The sequence below is a fragment of the Rhinatrema bivittatum genome, chromosome 18, assembly GCF_901001135.1.
Source record: "Rhinatrema bivittatum chromosome 18, aRhiBiv1.1, whole genome shotgun sequence".
In the NCBI taxonomy this organism is placed as follows: domain Eukaryota; kingdom Metazoa; phylum Chordata; class Amphibia; order Gymnophiona; family Rhinatrematidae; genus Rhinatrema; species Rhinatrema bivittatum.
The window spans coordinates 2,243,549-2,266,611 of NC_042632.1; the positions used below are offsets into that span (position 1 = coordinate 2,243,549).

The 23,063-nt window shown below is 45.1% G+C and overlaps 1 protein-coding gene and 1 pseudogene across 4 annotated transcripts in view; one reads left to right on the forward strand and one right to left on the reverse strand.

The window, feature by feature from the left end:
* Nucleotides 1-23,063, reverse strand: part of RUFY1 (RUN and FYVE domain containing 1) — a 653,398-nt gene that overhangs the window by 290,595 nt on the left and 339,740 nt on the right. For all 4 annotated transcript variants that reach the window (XR_003853338.1, XM_029583262.1, XM_029583264.1 and 1 more), the window contains exon 11: nucleotides 17,276-17,443. Coding sequence is in view for 3 of the 4 variants with exons in the window: in XM_029583262.1 (XP_029439122.1) it covers nucleotides 17,276-17,443 (168 nt within the window). In the remaining variant the exon portion in view is untranslated. The remainder of the gene's footprint in view (nucleotides 1-17,275; nucleotides 17,444-23,063) is intronic.
* On the forward strand, nucleotides 18,928-20,034 carry LOC115079790 (annotated as a pseudogene).

Below are 23,063 nucleotides of genomic sequence, written 5' to 3' on the forward strand. Positions count from 1 at the left end.
CCGCCAACCAGGAGGAGAGAGTCTACTTACCCAAAGGTTGCCCTAATTTGTTGGGATGGAAAGAGACGAATAACTGAGTGCTCTTCCTGTGGGCAAGTGTACGGTCTAGATAGAAAGCTAGAGCCCGTTTACAGTCAAGGGTATGCAGAGCCTGTTCCCCTGGGTTGGAGTGGGGCCTGGGAAAGAAGATAGGTAATATGATGGATTGATTAATGTGAAACTCCGAAACTACCTTAGGCAAAAACTTAGGGTGAGTGCGGAGTACCGCAGCAGGAGTTTAGTGTAAGGCGGATAGGTAACTAGGGCCTGTAACTCACTAAGACATCGCCTATTAGTTCTGAGTTAAATGTACACCGATATGATGTGCAAACGGCTGTCGGTATATAAAAATGTTAAATAAATTAATTAATTAATTAATTAATTAATTAATTAATTAATTTAAAAAAAAATAACCCTGTGAGCTGAAGTGATAGCCAAAAGGAAAATCACTTTCCATGTGAGATATTTTAGGTCACAGGAGTGAAGAGGTTCGAATCGTGGTTTCATGAGCCGCCCGAGAACCAGATTAAGGTCCCAAGAAGGGGCCGGAGGACGTAAAGGTGGCTTGATATGGAGCAAGCCTTTCAGAAAACGTGTTACTAGGGGTTGTACCAATATAGGTACATCCCCGAAACCTTTATGGAAGGCGGCTACCGCACTGACATGCATTCTGATGGTAGAGGTCTTTTGACCTGATTCCGATAAATGCCAGAGATAGTCCAAAAACCTTGGGATTGGACAGGAAAAGGGATCAAGGGATTGCGAAGAACACCATGATGTATACCTTTTCCATTTATAGGAATAAGACTTTCTTGTGGAAGGCTTCCGTGAAGCAATCAGGACACGAGAAACTGAATCTGAAAGGTTGAGTGGTTGAAGGATTAACCTTTCAACATCCATGCCGTCAGGGACAAGGCCTGAAGATTGGGATGGCGCAGACATCAGTGTTCTGAGTGATCAGATGCGGGTCCGTTCCCAAGGGAATGTGCCTGTGGATGGAGAGATCCTGGAGTATGGGAAACCACACTTGGCGTGGCCAGTGAGGTGCTATCAGGATCATGGTTCCCTTGTCCGGACGGAGCTTCACGAGAGTCTTCGAGAGAAGAGGAAGTAATTGACGAGAAATCCTAGAGAAATTAGAGTGTGTAGGGTCAAATCCAGGGACGATCGAGCGGCTTGCTGGGTTGGGGCCCTGATTAACCAGTCGTCTAGACAGGGGTAGACGTGAACACCTTCTTTCCTGAGAAAAGCTGCGACAACTACGAGACATTTGGTGAAGACTAGTGGTGCCGATGCTAGGCCGAATGGAAGCACTCGGTATTGATAGTGCTTTGGGCCTACTAAAAATCTGAGGTACTTGCAATGAGTTGGAGATATCGCAATGTGGGTGTATGCGTCCTGGAGGTCCAGAGAGCAGAACCAGTCTCCTCTTTGTAGAAGAGGTAGAAGTGAGCCCAAGGTTACCATCTTGAACTTTTCCCGCTGGAGGTACTTGTTGAGGGCACGTAGGTCCAGAATTGGACGAAGCCCCCCGGATTTTTTGGGGATCAAAAAGTACCGTGAATAGAACCCTAGGCCTTGTTGCGAAAGTGGGACAGGTTCTATTGCTCTTAACTGGAGAAGAAGGGAAACCTCCTGCTCCAGAAGGACAGAGTGGTCGGTTACTCTCCACGCTTGTAGAGGTGGTGAGTCCGGTGGAAGAGCAAGAAAGTTTAGGTGGTAACCCTGAGCAATGATTGCTAGCACCCATTGGTCGGTTGTGATTGATTGCCACATGCCGTGAAAGTGGCACAATCAACCTCCCACTGGTATGCTTGGCAGAGGAATCAGGCTGCTGCTCTCCAAGGGAAAGTAAAAAACCTGAAGCAGGCCCCGGCTGGGGAGCTGCTTGTGGCTTTTGTTTCCGGGGCTGGCGAGGCTGAGATTTTTGATAAGGCCTCGTAATTCGGGACCTTGGTGGTGGAGGATAGTACTTCCTTGGGCAGAAGAATGACTTCTTAGAGTCATTCTTGAAGGGCTGTCTAGAGAGGAAGTCAGAAGGTATCGATGAGAGCTGTTTGAGGGTCTCATGATGGTCCTTTAATTCAGCCACTATTTAATGAATCTGTTCACAGAACAGATTATCTCCTATACAGGGCAGGTCAGAGAGCCTGTCTTGTACTTCTGGGCGAAGGTCAGAAGACTTGACCAGGCCCAGCGTCTTGCCGAAATGGCAGGTGCAGACACTCTAGTGGAGGTGTCGAAGATATCGTAAGCTGTTCTTATCTTATGCTTTCCTACCTCAAACCCCTTGTTGACAAGGATTTGAAGATGTTCTTGGAATTGGTCAGGCAAGGTTTCAGAAAAGTCCTGTATTTGCTTGAAAATGACCCTGTTGTATTGGGTCATGTACAGCTGGTAAGAAGCAATTCTGGAGATGAGCATGGCCCCTTGGAATACTCGTCGACCAATATTGTCTAGGAACTTGTGTTCCTAAACAGGAGGGGTAGATGAGTGAGGTTTCATCCTTTTTTCTTTCTTTTGAGCCGATTCTACCACAACTGAGTGGTCGAGCTGAGATTTTTGAAAGCCAGGGGCTGATTGTACTAGATAGGTAGTGTCAGCCTTTCTGTGTACTGGGGCAATGGATCCAGGGTTTTCCCAGTTCTTTTTGAGGAGGTCAAGAAGAACTTGATGAATGGGAATAGAAGTGATCACTTTAGGGGCATCCAGGAACTGGAGAAGCTCCATCATCTGGTGCCTATCATCCTGCTCCGTCTGAAGCTGAAAAGGGACCAATTCCGACATTTCCTTCACAAAATTAATGAAAGAAAGGTCCTCTGGAGGAGAACGCTTTCTACTTTCAGTAGGAGAGGGAGGTGAAGGTAAGTCATCGGTGTCTGTGGAAGTATCATCACCCTAGATGTCAAAGATAAGCAGGCTGACCTGTAGGACGAGAAGGGGGTTGGATACCCGAAGGGCCCAGCTGAGGCTCCGAGAAAATCAAAGGAATCACCGGGGGCACCGTGGATGCCCTGGGGGGTATCGGTGCCAGCATAGAAGGCATCGATGGTGCTGATGTGCGTATCACTCCCGATGAATGAATCGGTGGCGAGGGACGACATGGCATCGATGGCTGAGGCAATACCCCCGAAGGAGGAATGCGGAACAGTGTTTCTCCTCCCGATGAAGCTGTCATCGGGGAGCGCACCGGAGCCATCGGAGACTTGTGAATCACCGGTGGAAGGGCGGTCATGAGCGCCTCCATCCGGGATAGCAGCGGTGCCAGCGCTGCTGGAATCGGGTCGGTGACCGGTTCCACTCTCGGTGCCGGAGGAACCTAGAGTCGTTGCATCGCCTTGTCGATGGCCTCCTGGACCAGCTGGTCCAGTTCTTCCCGGAGACCTGGGGCAAGCAGCCCTGGCTCCGTGACGGAAGAGGGAGGCTGAGGCACAGTCGGAGGGACCACCTTTACAGGCGGAATCGCGACTCCCAAACCCTGATCGGGTGAGGGTGGCCTCGATGTCCCGGTCGCAGGAATGGTCTGTGCTGTTCCTGGACGGGGCTTCTTCAATGGTGGCTCGGACGGTGGCGAGATTGATGATTTCGCTCCCTCGACTGTCCGAGACTTACGATGCCGATGTTTCTCCCTATGATCCCCTCGATCTTGAGGGGGAGAAACGGGAGTCGATGGCCGGCGGTCACCGGAAGGTTGTCGATGCTGGTGCGACTTCGACGATGCCGGTTCCGATGATGTCGATGCGATGGACGGCATCGAGGTGTGAGCATGGAAAAGGAGTCCCATCTTCTCCATTCTGGCTTTGCGACCTTTTGGTGTCATGAGGGCACATTTGGTGCAAGTCAGGACATCATGCTCACGGCCTAAACACATTACACAGACTCCATGAGGGTCTGTGATAGACATGGTGCGAGTACAGTCCGGGTACCGACGAAACCCCGACACCATGGCCATAGAAAAATTGAGCTGCGGTACGGTCGACGGCCAGTAGGCCGCAAGGACCAAACTCGACGGTAATCGATGAAAAACGGTGAAAAACTTACCGGAGTACCACGGCCTGAGAAAAGTTAGAGGAGGGACCCCTGTGGGGCAATCTAAATTAAATTAACTCCGTGAGGAAGCTGTCAGGAATCTCTTCAGAGCTCCTAAACCGCAGCTACTGCTGAGCGAAAAAAAGAAGACTGAAGGGGGACCCCTGCTGGCTGCAGGGTTAGTGCCATGCTGGACATGCCCAGTAGGTGCCAGTCAAAGTTCTGGAAACTTTGACACAAGGTTTCCGTGATTGGGCTCCATCGTGATGATGTCACCCATATGTGAGGACTACCATCCTCCTTGTCCTGTGAGAAAGCAAAGATCACAGGATTGGAGAGGCTCGAATGGTGGTTTCATGAGCCGACTTTAGACCAAATTAAGGTCCCAAGAAGGGGCCGGAAAACACAGTGGAGGCTTGAGGTGAAGCAAGCCTTTCAGAAAATGTGTTACGAGGGGTTGTACCGAAATAGGAACGTTCCCGACACCTTTATGGAAGGCGGCTACCGCACTGACATGCATTCTAATGGAGGAAGTTTTTAGACCTGACTCTGAAAAGTGCCAGAGATAGTCTACAAACTTCGAGGTGGAACAGGTAAAGGGATCAAGGGATTGAGAAGAACACCATGACTTAAACCTGTTCCATTTGTAGATGTAAGATTTTCTCGTGGAAGGCTTCCGTGAAGCAATCAAGACATGGGAAACTGGCTCCGAAAGGTTAAGTGGCTGAAGAATTAACCTTTCAACATCCAGGCCTTCAGGGACAAAGCTTGAAGATTGGGGTGGCGTAGGCACCAGTCGTTCTGAGTGATCAGAAGCGGGTCCTTTCCCAAGGGAATCTGCCTGCGAATGGAGAGATCCTGAAGTATTGGATACCACGCTTGGCGAGTCCAGTCAGGTGCTATCAGGATCAAGCATCCCTTGTCCTGACGTAACTTCACGAGAGTCTTTGAGAGAAGTGGAAGTGGAGGGAATGCGTATAGGAGACCGGTTGCCCATGAGAGGGAGAACACATCTCTTGGCTGAGAGTGTTGGCTGCGAGTGACTTTGCGGCTTTGAGGTGACGCAGAGAGGTCTATGCGAGGATGACCCCAACGTTGGAATATTGAGTCCGCTACTGTGGGGTTGAGGGACCACTCGTGTGGATGGAAAGCTCGACTTAGGTTGTCCGCCAACACATTGTCCACTCTCGGCAAATAGGTGGCCCTGAGGTACCTCGAGTGGGAGAGGGCCTCCGCCCATATCTGCATAGCTTCCTGACACAGTAGGTAGGAGCCTGTCCCTCCCTGTTTGTTGATGTACCACATGGCCACCTGGTTGTCTGTCTGAATCAGGATGACCTGATTGGAAAGGCGATCCTGAAACACCCTGAGAGCAGCTCGAGGAAATCGATTTGGTGTTTGGCTTCCTCTGGAGACCAAGTTCCTTCTGTTTGTAAATCGGCCACATGGGCTCCCCAGCCGAGGTTGGAAGCATCGGTGGTGAGAATTATTTGAGGTTTTGGAGCCTGGAAGGGCAGGCCTTGGAGGAGATTGATCTTATTTTTCCTCCAGGCTAGAGACTGACGGAGTGAGTCGGTGATGTGGACAGTGGTTGATAGAGGTCAGACGGACTGAGTCCATTGTGACCTTAGAGTCCACTGCATGACTCTCATGGCCAAACGGGCCATTGGGGTAACCTGTACTGAGGACGCCATGTGTCCCAGTAGGATGAGGAAGTGGCATGCAGTCGTGCAGCGCTGAGACTGTAGCTGGTGTGCGAGGGAGATGAGAGTGAGAGCTCGCTGTCGAGGCAGAAATGCCTTTGCCTGCAAGGTGTCCAAGTCTGCCCCTATGAATGATAAAGTTTGAGAAGGGACTAAGCAGGATTTTGCGTAGTTGACGAGAAATCCTAGCAAAGTCAGAGTGTGTAAAGTAAGACATAGGGACGACAGAGCAGCTTGCTGGGTGGGAGCCCTGATCAACCAATCGTCTAGATAGGGGTAGACGTGAACACCTTGAGTCCTGAGGAAGGCTGCTACTACTACGAGGCACTTGGTGAAGACTCGTAGTGCAGATGCCAGGCCAAATGGGAGCACTCGGTATTGATAGTGCTTGGGGCCTACTAGAAATCTCAGGAACCTGCGATGAGATGGATTTATCGCAATGTGAGTGTACACATCTTGGAGATCGAGAGAGCAGAGCCAGTCTCCTCTTTGCAGAAGAGGAAGGAGGGAACCCAAGGTTACCATCTTGAACTTTTCTCGTTGGAGGTACTTGATGAGGGCACGTAGGTCCAGAATTGGACGAACACCTCCCAATTTTTGGGGGATTAGAAAGTACCAGGAATAGAATCCTAGGCCTTGTTGAGAGTAAGGTACTGGTTCTATTGCTCTGGACTGGAGGAGGAGGGAAACCTCCTGCTCCAGGAGTAGTGAGTGGTCGGATGTTGTCCACGCCTGTAGAGGTGGGGAGTGCGGTGGAATGGAGAGAAAGTTTAGGCAATAACCTTGGGAGATTATGGTGAGGATCCACTGGTCTGAGGTGATTGTGTGCCACCTGTTGTTGAAATGGCATAATCGACCTCCCACTGGTATCTGAGGCAGTGGAAACTGACTGCTGCTCTCTATGCAAGAATCAAAACCGGAAGCAGGGCCCAGCTGAGGAGCTGCTTGCTGCTTTTGTTTATGAGGTTGACGTGACTGGGCTTTTTGGAAAGGACTCTTGGAACGTGTCCTAGACTGTGGTGGATAGGACTTCTTTGGACGGAAGAATGACTTTTTAGTATCCTTCTTGAAAGGCTGTTTGGAGGAATACTCAGAGGGCATCAGAGAGAGCTGGCGAAGGGTCTCATGATGGTCCATGAGTTCCGCCACCATCTGCTGAATCTGTTCCCCAAACAGATTGCCTCCTATTCAGGGCAGATCAGATAATCTGTCTTGTACTTCAGGGCGCAAGTCCGAAGACTTAAGCCAGGCCCATCTTCTTGCCGAAATAGCAGTTGCAGAAACCCTGGAAGCGGTGTCAAAGATATCATAAGAAGATCTTATTTCATGCTTCCCTGCCTCAAAACACTTGTGTACTAGGGTTAGAAGTTGCTCCTGGAATTGTTGAGGCAGGGACTCTGCAAAGTCCTGTATCTGCTTGAATAAGACCCTGTTGTCCTGGGTCATATACAGCTGGTAGGAGGCGATCCGAGAGATAAGCATCAATCCCTGGAAGACACACCGGCCAATGGCATCCAGGAATTTCTGTTCCTTACCTGGGGGAAGGAAGAGTGGGGTTTTGATCTTTTTGCCCTTTTTTGGGCAGATTCTACAACCAGAGATTGGTGATCCAGCTGAGGATTCTGGAAACCTGGGGCTGACTGGACCCAATAAGTGGTATCAGCTTTTCTGTTGACTGGAGCAACAGAACCAGGGTGTTCCCAGTTCTTTTTGAGTAGATCCAAAAGAACCTGGTGAATAGGGATGGAGGTTATTTCCTTGGGAGCATCCAGGAGTTGTAACAGCTCCATCATTTGATGTCTGTCATCTTGTTCAGTCTGCAATTGGAAGGGAACCAATTCAGACATTTCCTTCACAAAATTTATGAAGGAAAGGTCCTCTGGAGGAGAACGCTTCCTGCTTTCAGTAGGAGAAGGTGGCGATGGCAAGTCATCGGTGTCTTGAGAAGAATCATCGGTCCAGGTGTCATAGGGATCAGGACCTGCCCCTCTAGGAGCCTGAGAAGGACGGTATTCCTGAAGGTCCCAGTCTAGGTTCCAAAGGCATCGAGGGAAGTACTCGAGGCACTGATGAAGGCATCAAGGGCACCGGTGCAGGCATCGAGGGCATCGATGGATGGATCGGTGGCGCTGATGGGTGCATCTGCATCGATGGTTGAGGCATCGGAAGAACTCCCGATGGAGGAATGCGGAACGGTGTTTCCCCTCCTGATGACAGAGTAAGTGGGAAGGGCACCGGAGCCATCGGTGACCCAGGATCCATCGGTGGAAAAGCGGCTATAAGCACTTCCATCTTCGAGAGCAGCGGTGCCAGTGCTGCTGGAATCGGATCAGTGGTCAGTTCCACAATCGGCACCGGTTTCGGTGTCGGAGGAACTTGGAGTCTGTGCATCGCCTTATCAATGGCCTCCTGAACCATCCAGTCCAGTTCTTCACGGAGACCTGGAGAAAGCAGCCCTGGCTCCGGAAGGGAAGAAGGAGGCAGAGGCACAGCTGAAGGGACCACCGTTAAAGGTGGAGTCGCGGCTCCCGATACCCATCGGGGTGAGGGTTGCCTTGGTGACCCGGTCGCAGAAAGGGTCGGTGCCTTTTGTGGACGGGGCTTTTTCGATGGCGTCTCGGACGATGGAGAGGTCGAAAATTTTCCTTCCTCGATGGTCCGAGACTTGCGGTGTCGATGCTGATGTTTCTCTCTACGATCCACTCGGTCCTGAGGGGGAGTAGAGGTAGTTGAAGGCCGAGAAGTTGTCAACGCCGGACGGTCACCGGCCGGTGGCCGATACTGGCGCAAAGTGGACGGTGCCGGTTCAGACGATGTCGATGCAATAGACGGCCTTGCGACCTTTTGGTGTCATTAAGGCACATTTGGTGCAAGTCAGGACATCATGCTCGCACCCGAGACACGTTACACAGACTTTATGCGGGTCTGTAATGCACATAGTGCGAGTACAGTCCGGGCACCGACGGAACCCCGACGCCATGGCCTTTGAAAAATTTAGCTGTGGTACGGTCGATGGCCAGTAGGCCGCAAGGGCCAAACTCAACAGGAATCGATCGAAACCGGGTAAAAAACTTACCAGAGTACCGCAGAGTCAAAAATCCGAAGGAGGGACCCCTGTGGGGTATGAAAGTTTTTAGTAATTCCGTGAGGAAAATTCCTGTCAGGAATCTCTGTGGAGCTCCTTAACCCGCATGGCTACTGCTGCGTGGAAAAAAGAAGACTGAAGAGGGACCCCTGCTGGCTGCAGGTTTAGTGCCATGCTGGGCATGCCCAGTAGGTGCCAGTCAAAGTTCTAGAAACTTTGACAAAAGTGTTCCGTGATTGGGCTCCATCCTGTGATGTCACCCATATGTGAGGACTACCATTCTGCTTGTCCTGTGAGAAATCTCCGAAAGCTGTCTGATAAACAATGATCCGGAGCTGTGCCACACGTCTGGCCGTAATGGCTCCTGGTGATTCTGGTTGACGTGTCCAGTGCCTCAGAGATGGCACAGGCCTTTCCCTGTAGCATGCTGCTGTTCTGGGGGTTGCTGTTCGGGTGGCAGCAATGAGCTGGCTTCTTGGGCTGAAAGCACTCATACAAGCACTGCATTTGCATTCGGTATTCCCGCTTGGAATGTACGCTTCCCGAAGTCGCTCAGATACTTATTATGACACCCTGGAGGGTATTGGAATGTAGCATGATTTCCCTTTTTCCATAAACAGGAGTGCGGGAGAGCTAGGCTGTACTGTAGAGTGAAGATTATCACATCCGGAGCTTATCTTCCAAGAAGTCGCGGGCCCCGAGACAGGGTACTCGTCATCATTTATTTTATTTATTTATTTATTTATTTATTTATTTATTTATTTAAGTTTTTTATATACCAACATTCAAGACAATAGTCCCATCATGCTGGTTCACATGAAACAGGAGTGCAAAATAAGCTTAAACTTGAACAATTGTGCGGAAAAAGCAGTTACATGTAACAGGGGAAATAGAACTTGGAGTAAGAAGGAAAAGGAATAGGAAAACCAGATAATTACATATAATTACATTGTAAGAGGTAGTTAATAGTGCTATTGATGGTGATGTGTGTTGATTGTTATGAGTTAAATAAAATTGGAGTTATGGAAAAGCCTGCATGAACATCCAGGTCTTGAGTCTTTTCTTGAAGGTTGAGAGGCTGGGTTCCATTCTAAGATCTGGTGGGATGGAGTTCCATCATTGCATCCTGCACCACGTGTAACACAAGGCGGTTGGCTCTGCCGCTCAATGCCCTTAGTATGCTAAGGACCTCGACATGGGTCTGGCACCTTGCTGGCCTCCACACAGAGTATTTCCCACCTTCTCCACGAACTTTAAGTGGAAGAGATTTTCCAGTGGGGGGACAGGCAAGGCTGTTCTTCAGGGGGTAACCTGTTGAAGAGCCTGGGAATGTGGAAATAAGTTTAGGTACTGCCTTCCCGGCTAGCACCCTCTTCCCCAGATGAAACTCCTTTCATGAGTGGGAAATCTGGGATATCTCCTGGGAGGCAATGGTAACATGGAATAGACTTAGTTTATGGGTACTTGCCAGGTTCTTATGGCCTGGATTGGCCACTGTTGGAAACAGGATGCTGGGCTTGATGGACCCTTGGTCTGACCCAGTATGGTATTTTCTTATGTTCTTAGGCTCTGGGGAGGAGGGTTCCCTTGGACAGCCTCTAGGAGGCAGTGCCGCAGACAAATAATTGAGTCCAGACCTCTGGGGTGCATCTCCTCAACATTGGGAGCAAATCTGTGTCGTTTCTCCAGGGCTCCTGAAGGTGTAACCCCGACTGCTTAGGTCTGGGCACAGACGATAAATCAGGAAGACACGGGAGATCCCGTTGACCCGAAACTGGCTCCGGAAGCTCATTCTCACTCCAGGGTAGACGCTTCTCGCGGCTGGAGGCGGTAAGCCTTTGTCTGCCAGGGAAGCGAAAGCACACAAGACCTGATCTGAGGGGTCTGCTGTGCGTGGAGCTATGCTTCAAAGCACTCTTAATAACATAAGAACATAAGAAATTCCCATGCTGGGTCAGACCAAGGGTCCTTCAAGCCCAGCATCCGGTTTCCAACAGAGGCCAAAACCAGGCCACAAGAACCTGGCAATTACCCAAACACTAAGAAGATCCCATGCTACTGATGCAATTAATAGCAGTGGCTATTCCCTAAGTAAAATTGATTAATAGCCATTAATGGACTTCTCCTCCAAGAACTTATCGAAACCTTTTTTGAACCCAGCTACACTAACTGCACTAACCACATCCTCTGGCAACAAATTCCAGAGCTTTATTGTGCGTTGAGTGAAAAATAATTTTCTCCGATTAGTCTTAAATGTGCTACTTGCTAACTTCATGGAATGCCCCCCAGTCCTTCTATTATTCGAAAGTGAAAATAACCGAGTCACATCTACTCGTTCAAGACCTCTCATGATCTTAAAGACCTCTATCATATCCCACCTCAGCCGTCTCTTCTCCAAGCTGACCAGCCCTAACCTCTTCAGCTTGTCCTCATAGGGAAGCTGTTCCATCCCCTTTATCATTTTGGTTGCCCTTCTCTGTACCTTCTCCATCGCAACTATATCTTTTTTGAGATGCGGCGACCAGAATTGTACACAGTATTCAAGGTGTGGTCTCACCATGGAGCGATATAGAGGCATTATGACATTTTCCGTTCTATTAACCATTCCCTTCCTAATAATTCCTAACATTCTATTTGCTTTTTTGACTGCTGCAGCACACTGAGCTGACGATTTTAAAGTATTATCCACTATGATGCCTAGATCTTTTTCCTGGGTGGTAGCTCCTAATATGAAATCATAAGAACATAAGAAAATGCCATACTGGGTCAGACCAAGGGTCCATCAAGCCCAGCATCCTGTTTCCAACAGTGGCCAATCCAGGCCATAAGAACCTGAGACAAGTACCCAAAAACTAAGTCTATTCCATGTAACCATTGCTAATGGCAGTGGCTATTCTCTAAGTGAACTTAATAGCAGGTAATGGACTTCTCCTCCAAGAATCTAACATCGTGTAACTACAGCAACGGTTATTTTTCCCTATATGCAACACCTTGCACTTGTCCACATTAAATTTCATCTGCCATTTGGATGTCCAATCTTCAAGTCTTGCAAGGTCCTCCTGCAATGTATCACAGTCTGCTTGTGATTTAACTACTCTGAATAATTTTGTATCATCTGCAAATTTGATAACCTCACTCGTCATATTCCTTTCCAGATCATTTATATATATATTGAAAAGCACCGGTCCAAGTACAGATCCCTGAGGCACTCCACTGTTTACCCTTTTCCACTGAGAAAATTGACCATTTAATCCTACTCTCTGTTTCCTGTCTTTTAACCAGCTTGTAATCCATGAAAGGACACCGCCTCCTATCCCATGACTTTTTAGTTTTCTTTGAAGCCTCTCATGAGGGACTTTGTCAAACGCCTTCTGAAAATCCAAATACACATCTACCGGTTCACCTTTATCCACATGTTTATTAACCCCTTCAAAAAAATGAAGCAGATTTGTTAGGCAAGACATCCCTTGGGTAAATCCATGTTGACTGTGCTCCATTAAACCATGTCTTTCTATATGCTCTACGATTTTGATCTTGAGAATAATTTCCATTATTTTTCCCAGCACTGAAGTCAGGCTCACTGGTCTATAGTTACCCGGATTGCTCCTGGAGCCTTTTTTAAATATTGGGGTTACATTGGCCACCCTCCAGTCTTCAGGTACAATGGATGATTTTAATGATAGGTTACAAATTTTAACTAATAGATCAGAAATTTCATTTTTTAGTTCCTTCAGAACCCTAGGATGCATACCATCCTGTCCAGGTGATTTGCTACTCTTAATTTGTCAATCTGGCCTACTACATCTTCCAGGTTCACAGTGATTTTGTTCAGTTCGTTTGACTTATCACCCCTGAAAACCATCTCCGGAACTGGTATCTCCCCCACATCCTCATTAGTAAACATGGAGGCAAAGAATTCATTTAGTCTTTCTGCAATGGCCTTATCTTCCCTAAGAGCCCCTTTAACCCCTCTGTCATCTAATGGTCCAACCGACTCCCTCACAGGTCTCTTGCTTTGGATATATTTTAAAAAACTTTTATTATGAGTTTTTGCCTCTATGGCCAATTTCATTTCAAATTCTCTCTTCGCCCTTCTTATCAAAGTTTTACACTTAACTTGAAGATCTTCGTTACCTTGTGCAGTTTCTTACTCCATTCCTCAGCTTGATCTTCATTCCAAGAGTAAATCCCTTGCAGTAAATAAGAGTGAAGAGATGGCTTGCACCATGCAGTGCAGAAGAACAAGACTGAGGCAGGCTGGGAGTCACATGGTCTATGACACTCACATGCACACATGGCAAAGTTCTATGTGCTTTGAGGAGCTCCGCCACCTAGAGGGCCGGAGGACGTTCCCCAGACATCATGGCTAATTCAGACTGTTTGGAAAATACTGGTTTCTGGTCAACTAGTCTCTAATATTATTCCAACCCCATCTCCATCTCCCACCTACTCTAAGCTCTCTTTCTCTAACATAGATACCACCTATTGGAAGAAAAATATTCAAAACAGGGATCAATTAGCAATTTTGAATATAAAATTAACCTTGATTTTAGTGATAACCTAATTTAGTCTTGTTGCTGGTCATTCACAAACTAGCAAATGACCTAATTAAGTTAAAAACCTTACATTTTAAAAGACACCAAATAATTTAAAACCTCTTAAATTGAGAAACATACCTACTCCAAAATCACTTTAAAATGTTATCAACAATAAAATTGTAATGCAAACAGAAGTCCAGGAGCAAGTTAGAGACCATCCTATCTTTTGCACCAAGATGCCACATGTATGATCACCTACCTGTTGGTGGGATGTTGCATATGTATATCTAGTGCAAACAGCTCCTGGCTCTCAGAGAATAAGTCCGATCTCTGGAGGTCAGAGTGGCAGACATAGAGGAGCTGAGACAGAGAAGTATACAGAGGAGACCTTCAAGGACATAGAAAGCAGTCCAAACTAGAATCAAGGAGCCCTTGTGCTGCTTTAAAGAAGCAAAGTCAACTGGGAAGAAACCATCACCTTGGTGTGACAGGAAGTGATACTCAATCTATGACCTGCCCCTCCAGGTGATGCCTTATCCTCGCGTACAAAAGTTGTGTCTCCAGGGCCATGTGCCCAGGAGGAAAGTGGGTGATTTGATTATTAGACATATAAATACCTGGAGGAGAAAGCGACATCATCCTGCCAGATGGCTGCCTGAACCTCAAGCTCCAGCCCCAATCCACTAACATCTGCATTTACAGCGCTTAAATTTACCTCTCTAAGCTGCCTAGATATAGATCGCAGTGCTCCAAAAGAAAAAAATTCAATTGATTTGAGTTAATTTTCCTTTGCAGTACAGGATGCCATGCTAGCCAAGGGTCTCAAACAATGAGTTTTGCATGCCTACCTTCCGTTCACGAGATACGTACACACGGCCAAAATGAATTAAACAAATGGATCAATGAATGCACATCCCTAGTTATCATGGCTTTTTAGATGGAACAGGTTAAGTAGAAATATATTGAATGTGGGGGCAAAACTATTCACCTTCTGGCTAGAAGGCTTAAAGAGAAGGCTATGCAGAACCAAATATTGAAAATCAAGGATAGGGAGGTGAAATTTGTATATCATAATTAGAGCATTTCTGAGAGGTTTTCCCAATTTTATGAGGAGTTGTATTCTAAAGATGAGGGAATAGCAGATACCTCTATTGATGATTACTTAGAAGGGGTGTCGCTTCCTTCTCTGTCTGGGGAAGCGCTGGAGTTGCTGGACAGGGTAATTAGGGTTGAAAAGGCAGCTCAGGTGATCAAGGAATTGAAATTGGGCAAATCACTTGGACCAGGCGGATTCACTGCAAAATTCTATAAAATCTTCCATCTGGTGTTGTTAAAACCACTGGTGTCTAAGTTTAATTATTTGCGGAGAGGGGGGCAATTAGCCCCAGGTTCAAATATGTCAGGTATAACCATCCTAGCAAAGGGGTTGAGATCCTACACTCTGTAGCTTTTATAGGCCCATATCACTCAATCTCGATCTTAAGATTTTAGTGAAGATCCTGGCATTGAGATTCGGGGGATGGGATAGCCCCACACTCATACATAGTGATCAACTAGGATTTGTGCTTGGGAGACTAGCGATGGATAATATGCGCCAAGTATTAAATCTGGTGTGGTGGGCTAAAATGTGTGATACTCCATTCATGCTCCACGCAGTGAACGCAGAGAAGGCCTTCGACAGAGTTCATTGGCCGATTCTTTTTATAATATTGCAAAAGATGGGATTGAATATTCATTTTATATCTTGGATAAAGGCACTGTATAATGTTTCAAAGCTTGTGGAAGGGTTAGCAGGGGTTACTCCAAGGCTTTTCTGGTGGGGCAAGGGATATGACAAGGCTATCCCTTGTCCCCACTGCTGTTTGCCCTTTCTTTAGAGCCTTTCATGGAAAAATTAGGAAAAATGTACAGATCCAGGCTATTTCATTTGGGATGTAGGTGTATAAACTGTCACTGTTTGCTGATTGCCTTATGTTTACCTTCACCAACCCGGAATCTTCCTTGAAAACATTACTTGAAATAAGGAGTTTTGGCTTAACTAATTAATTGATTAATTATTTAGAGACTTTTTTATACTGGAATTAGTGGGTACATCATACTGGTTCACATTTGAACAACAAGATTGAAAGTACATATTAACAGGGAAAACTAAAGGGGGAGGGGATCATGCAAGAACAGAGCAGAAGTACAGTGCAACAACAGCATAAAACTCGTTAACATAAGGTGAATGAATTATGAAGCTCCACTGGTGGATACAGAGAAAGATTTGGGAAGATGGGAGTGGTTACATTTGTCATAAGAACATAAGACTAAGAGTCCATCAAGCCTAGTATCCTGTTTCCAACAGTGGCCAATCCAGGTCATAAGTACCTGGCAGGATCCCAGGGGATAGACAGAGTCCAAGCTGCTTATCCCAAGAAAAAACAGTGGATATCTGCAACTCCACCTTAATAATGGTTTATGGACTTTTCCTTCTAGAACTTGCCCAAACCATTTTTAAACACAGCTAACACTAATAGCTTTCACCACATCCTCTGGCAATGAATTCCAGAACTCAATTATGCATTGAGTAAAAATATATTTTCACTTATTAGTTTTAATGCAACTTCATTGTGTGTCGCCTGGTCTTTGTACTTTTTGAAAGAGTAAATGTTTACTTGTTCCAGTCCACTCATTTTATAAACCTCTATCATAGCTCCCCTCAGCCTTCTCTTCTCCAAGCTGAAGAGTCCTATCCTCTTTAGCCTTTCCTCATAGGGGAATTGTTCCAGCCCCTTTATTTATTTATTTTATTTTAATTTTTTCTATACCGGCATTCGTGATAATATCACATCAAGCCGGTTTACAATAAACAATGGGTGATAACCGGAACAGAGAACAAAATAATATGAACTATACATAATATAGATGCACTTACAATAAACAAGGAGTCGTACAACTAGGAGCAAGAAGAAGACAAGATAGAAACTTTAACATAGTGTATAAACCTGTAGAATGGAGGAATTTCCAAAAATGGATGTTTGAGATTTACAATGAATTGTTCAGTACAAGTATGTAGTTTAACAATAAAGAAGAAATCATAAGTAATGAAGATTCTGGATGATTATAATGCTTAGGGGTAGGATACCAGGATGGTTATAATAATAAAAGATGTTGATTGGAGGTTGAATATCGGATAGAATTGTTTTTAATCTGAGTCTGGGAAGGCTTGTTTGAAAAGCCATGTTTTAAGTCTTTTTCTGATTGTCAGTAAGCAGGGTTCCTGTCTAAGTCGCCCTTCTCTGTACTTTTTCTAATTCCGCTATATATTTTTTGATATGTAGTGACCAGAACTGCACACAATCAAGATGAGGTCACACCATGGAATGATACAGAGGCATTATGATATTCTCCGTTTTATTCTCCATTCCTTTCCTAATAATCCTATTTGCATTACTGGCTCCTGCTCCACAGTGAACAGAAGATTTCAATGTTATATCAATGATGACACTTAGATCCATTCCTGAATGGTGACTCCTAATTTGGAACCTTACATTGTGTGGCTATAATTTGGGTTTCTCTTCCCTAAGTGCATCACTTTGCACTTGTCCACATTAAATTTCATTTGTCATTTGCATGCCCAGTCTCCCAGTTTTGCAAGGTCCTCTAGCAATTTCTCACAATCCTCTTGTGATTTAACAACTTTGAATAATTTACTATCATCGGTAAATTTGATCACCAAATTTGTTGATCCCATTTCCAGGTCATTTATAAATATAAGCAATAACAAGAATTCCATTCTGCTACTCTGGATATGTTATGCATTTTATACAAATTCCTCAGTTTGCTTGTTGTGAACTTCTGGAAATAAAGGAATACAATAATTAAAAATATTACATTACCTGGACTTTTTGAAACATCTGTAAATTAATAGCTTTTACTTCATCTAGCTGTTGACGAAGAGTAACCAAAGTATTCTGTTTTTCATGGGTATCTTTCTCGAGGAGCTTCATAGCAATTTCCATTTCTGTTTTCATTCCAGTCTGCAGTTCCAGCTCTTTCTCCAATTCCTTAAAAACAAATTTTTACATTAAAGGCTAATTTTAACATTCATGGGCCAATTTTTAAACCCCACAGATCTTGCAAGTCTGCAGGGCAATTTTCAAACAGAAACTCATGCAGTTTCTTTTTGAAAATCCTGCAACAGGCAGAAGGCACAGGGAAACTTTGCAGGTTCGAAATATGCAAAATTAAATTCCCGTGCTAATTCATCTAGCTTGCCTCAACCCTGCCTCTGCACATTCCCCCCCTATTGGGAGAAAGGGGGAACAAAGGGGAAAAAAACTTTGAAAATTGTCTTCTTACTCATTTGTTTAACACTGAGCAGCACTCAGAGGGTAGGCACTGAACAGATAGGAAAACCACTCCATACTCCACTGCCCCCTCCACTTCAAATTTCAATTTGAAGTGGAGGGGGCAGTGGACATTTGAGGGTTAGAAGCAGAAATTAGATTCTGTGTGTGTGTAAGGACTTCCTACTAATTAATGTCCTATCTTAATAAAGCAACAATGCAAAAATGAAAAAGGGAAAACGAAAAACTCTTCACAAATACTTTATCTTCTAAGTAACTTGTGCAAAATCCTCTTATAAATAATTTTACAATACCAAAAACTTATTCAGACATGCCTAATATGTGCAGAATCTTAAAAAATCAAAGCACATTCATTCCCATGCTAAAATACCATACTTCAATCATGCCACATATTACATTCATATACTCAGCATAGAGATTTTATAGAATCTCATTTTGTATGCAAATCTATCCCTGTAAATAAAACATTTTTTTAATTGTCACAGGTCTTTCTCATGCTTTATAAATGTCTTGATTTGACCCCTTTTGTTTGGCTGTAGTCCACCTTCATCAGGGGAACAGTTCAAGAGAATCACTGTTGTGACTTCATATTTAGTAAGCAGGCAAGTCCAAAACTGTGCTCAGCCATTTGCTGGTGTCAAACATTGGGAAAATGAATTGTAATACACTGAGCACTTCAGAAACATTCGATACTCTGTAAACAAGTGATACATTTTATACTAAACTGTATTTTTAAAAAAGACTTCTAATAGTACAAAAATCACAAGAACACTACTTACTCATGCTATCACTGATATCTTGTCACATAAGAATTCAACAGTACTTGATCTCCTGGCATCTCCACAATTTTATTTATAACAGGATTTTTGCCTAAGTTACAGCGATTCTCAACTGGTGTGTCCCAGTGTCACACTGCCCCGGTTGTGCCTCCCTCCTCCCTTCTTCCTGTCTCTGCAGGCTAATGGGAAGCCTCCTTCCTTCTTCCTGCCCCCGCTGGCCAAAGGGAAGCCTCCTCCCTTCTTCTTGCCAATGGGAGTAGGTAGAAGGGGGGAAGCCTCTGATTGGCCACTGGGCCAGGAAGAAGGGGTATACAAGTGAAGCATTTGCATGTGGGCCCTCCGGGCCAGGCCTCCAGATTCTTCCTCCCAGTTCGACGTGCTCCTTGGGCATATCAGTAAAGCATGCTTCTCTTTTCCTCTATGTGCACAGATGGGGAGGCCTACCAGAAGCAGCAGCAGCCCACCATCTTCCAGAATAAGAAGCTTGTGCTGCTGGGTGAGGGCGGCAAGGATAAGCTGCCACGTTACTGCAAGAACATTGGCTTGAGCTTCAGAATGGTCGGTTGTGGAAGATAGCGAAGAAGCCGGCGCAGGGTGGCTGTGCGAGCTTGGCCAGCTTCGCGCGGCCCGTGGACCCAGAGAGCTAGTGGCCGAGCCTGGAGAAGTGAGAATTCATGTGGGAGGTGGAGATGGCATAGTGGCACCATGGTGTGGCATGGAGCCGGAACGTGCTGACGGGCCTGACAATTGGAGCCGTGGTACTGGGCATCTATGGTTACACCTTATTCGTATCCCAGGAAAAATTCTTAGATGAATTGGAAGAAAAAGTTGCCTGCACTGTGGCTAGCAAAACTTCTGCAATCTGAAACTGATATTACTACAGTGGAAAAATGTGCTGCCCTGAATGTCAGCCCACCATGCGTTAATGATTCCCTGCCCTTATGAACGATCGGACTCTCAAAGGGACTTTGGGTGTGCCTTCATCGGCTTGTTCTTGGCCCACTTATTATGAAAATTATGTTCTCTCAAATTGTCTTCATGTATCGCTCACAAACTGGTCAGATTCATTTCTTGGATTCTTGGTGTTCCTTCTCACTGCATTTAGATTTACACTGATATGGTGTCTTGTATAACCAAATGAATGCAAAAAAGCAAGACCCCACCCTCACCCCCATGCCCGTGAGGCTATCAATAGCACCTACACTGATAAGAAATGCTCGCTCCCCGATAATGGGTCCATCTGAGGCCACATCCTTTCAGATGTGGTGACCAAGATGAAGATGCAGACAACTACTGTCACCCATAGATCTGCATTATATCCGCATGTACAACCGCTTTGAGAAGTGCCTCAAGAACATGTCAGTGCACCTTTTTCCCTGTTTCAGAGATGTCCAAATAAGCAATATTGTCACAGTTGGCAAATGCCATCCTCTAAGCAAAACAATTCAATTCAATATCCTGAAGGTGACCAAAGCTGCTGGCACCAAGAAACAGTCCCAGAAGATCTAAAGAGAAGAACATACATTTTCCAGCCTAAATAAAAGCAACATAATTACTCCCCCCCCCCCCCCAAAAAAAAATCTCATAGCCCACAGTGTGCGAGAGAGAGAGACAGACTGGCCAGGGAGGTGACTGGTCGTGTGTGTGTAAGAACATAAGAAAATGCCATACTGGGTCAGACCAAGGGGCCATCAAGCCCAGCATCCTGTTTCCAACAGTGGCCAATCCAGGCCATAAAAACCTGGCAAGTACCCAAAAGCTAAGTCTATTCCATGTTACCATTGCTAATGGCAGTGGCTATTCTCTAAGTGAACTTAATAGCAGGTAATGAACTTCTCCTCCAAGAACTTATCCAATCCTTTTTTAAACAAAGCTATACTAACTGCACTACCCACATCCTCTGGCAACAAATTCCAGAGTTTAATTGTGCTTTGAGTAAAAAAGAACTTTCACCGATTAGTTTTAATTGTGCCCCATGCTAACTTCATGGAGTGCCCCCTAGTCTTTCTATTATCCGAAAGAATAAATAACCGATTCACATCTACCTGTTCTAGACCTCTCATGATTTTAAACATCTCTATCATATCCCCCCTCAGCCGTCTCTTCTCCAAGCTGAAAAGTCCTAAACTCTTTAGTCTTTCCTCATAAGGGAGCTGTTCCATTCCCCTTATCATTTTGGTAGCCCTTCTCTGTACCTTCTCCATCGCAATTATATCTTTTTTGAGATGCGGCGACCAGAATTGTACACAGTATTCAAGGTGCGGTCTCACCATGAAGTGATACAGAGGCATTATGACATTTTCCGTTTTATTCACCATTCCCTTTCTAATAATTCCCAACATTCTGTTTGCTTTTTTGACTGTCGCAGCACACTGAACAGACGATTTCAATGTGTTATCCACTATGATGCCTAGATCTCTTTCTTGGGTTGTAGCACCTAATATGGAACCCAACATTGTGTAATTATAGCATGGGTTATTTTTCCCTACATGCATCACCTTGCACTTATCCACATTAAATTTCATCTGCCATTTGGATGCCCAATTTTCCAGTCTCATAAGGTCTTCCTGCAATTTATCACAATCTGCTTGTGATTTAACTACTCTGAACAATTTTGTGTCATCTGCAAATTTGATTATCTCACTCATCGTATTTCTTTCCAGATCATTTATAAATATATTGAAAAGTAAGGGTCCCAATACAGATCCCTGAGGCACTCCATTGTCCACTCCCTTCCACTGAGAAAATTGTCCATTTAATCCTACTCTCTGTTTCCTGTCTTTTAGCCAGTTTGCAATCCACGAAAGGACATCGCCACCTATCCCATGACTTTTTACTTTTCCTAGAAGCCTCTCATGAGGAACTTTGTCAAACGCCTTCTGAAAATCCAAGTATACACCGGGTGCCTGCGCACAGGGATGCCACATACCATCACCACCGGGCTCCCTGAAATAACTAACAGTGATGAGAAAGACAGAAAGAAAGAAAAAAAAGGTGAAAGAATCCATCTGGAACTGAGAAGGGAGGGGCGGTGTGTGATCCTTGATTGGGAGACCCGCTACCTCTGATGTCACTGAGGACTGGGATGGACGTTAAACGGCGCCAGAACACCAGGCATTGCGCGCCATGCGTCGCACTCCAAAGGGGCACTCCCCTTTGTGCACCCCTTCGTGCATCCCGTAGTGTTAGCCATTCCCCATGTTCTTTTATATCCCTTGTTAATAATCCCCATATTTAAATGTTTAATGTATTTGACAAAGGTAACGCATGAGTTCCTGCAAATTTTGTTTAAATGTAAACCGATGTGATATGTAAAATCGAACACCAGTATATATATATATATATATATAAATAAATAAATAAATAAATAAATAAAATATACTACATCTACCGGTTCACCTTTATCCACATGTTTATTAACTCCTTCAAAAAAGTGAAGCAGATTTGTGAGGCAAGACTTGCCTTGGGTAAAGCCATGCTGACTTTGTTCCATTAAACCATGTCTTTCTATATGTTCTGTTATTTTGATGTTTAGAACACTTTCCACTATTTTCCCTGGCACTGAAGTCAGGCTAACCGGTCTGTAGTTTCCCGGATCGCCCCTGGAGCCCTTTTTAAATATTGGGGTTACATTTGCTATCCTCCAGTCTTCAGGTACAATGGATGATTTTAATGATAGGTTACAAATTTTTACTAATAGGTCTGAAATTTCATTTTTTAGTTCCTTCAGAACTCTGGGGTGTATACCATCTGGTCCAGGTGATTTACTACTCTTCAGTTTGTCAATCAGGCCTACCACATCTTCTAGGTTCACTGTGATTTGATTCAGTCCATCTGAATCATTACCCATGAAAACCTTCTCCATTACGGGTACCTCTCCAACATCCTCTTCAGTAAACACCGAAGCAAAGAAATCATTTAATCTTTCCGCGATGGCCTTATCTTCTCTAAGTGCCACTTTAACCCCTCGATCATCTAACGGTTCAACTGACTCCCTCACAGGCTTTCTGCTTCGGATATATTTAAAAAAGGTTTTACTGTGAGTTTTTGCCTCTACAGCCAACTTCTTTTCAAATTCTCTCTTAGCCTGTCTTATCAATGTTTTACATTTAACTTGCCAACGTTTATGCTTTATCCTATTTTCTTCTGTTGGTTCCTTCTTCCAATTTTTGAATGAAGATCTTTTGGCTAAAATAGCTTCTTTCACCTCCCCTTTTAACCATGCTGGTAATCATTTTGCCTTCTTTCCACCTTTCTTAATGTGTGGAATACATCTAGACTGTGCTTCTAGAATGGTATTTTTTAACAATGAACACGCCTCTTGGACATTTTTTTACTTTTGTAGCTGCTCCTTTCAGTTTTTTTCTAACAATTTTTCTCATTTTATCAAAGTTTCCCTTTTGAAAGTTTAGCACGAGAGCCTTGGATTTGTTCCTCTTCCAGTCATTAAATCAAATTTGATCATATTATGATCACTATTGCCAAGCGGCCCCACCACCGTTACCTCTCTCACCAAGTCCTGTGCTCCACTGAGAATT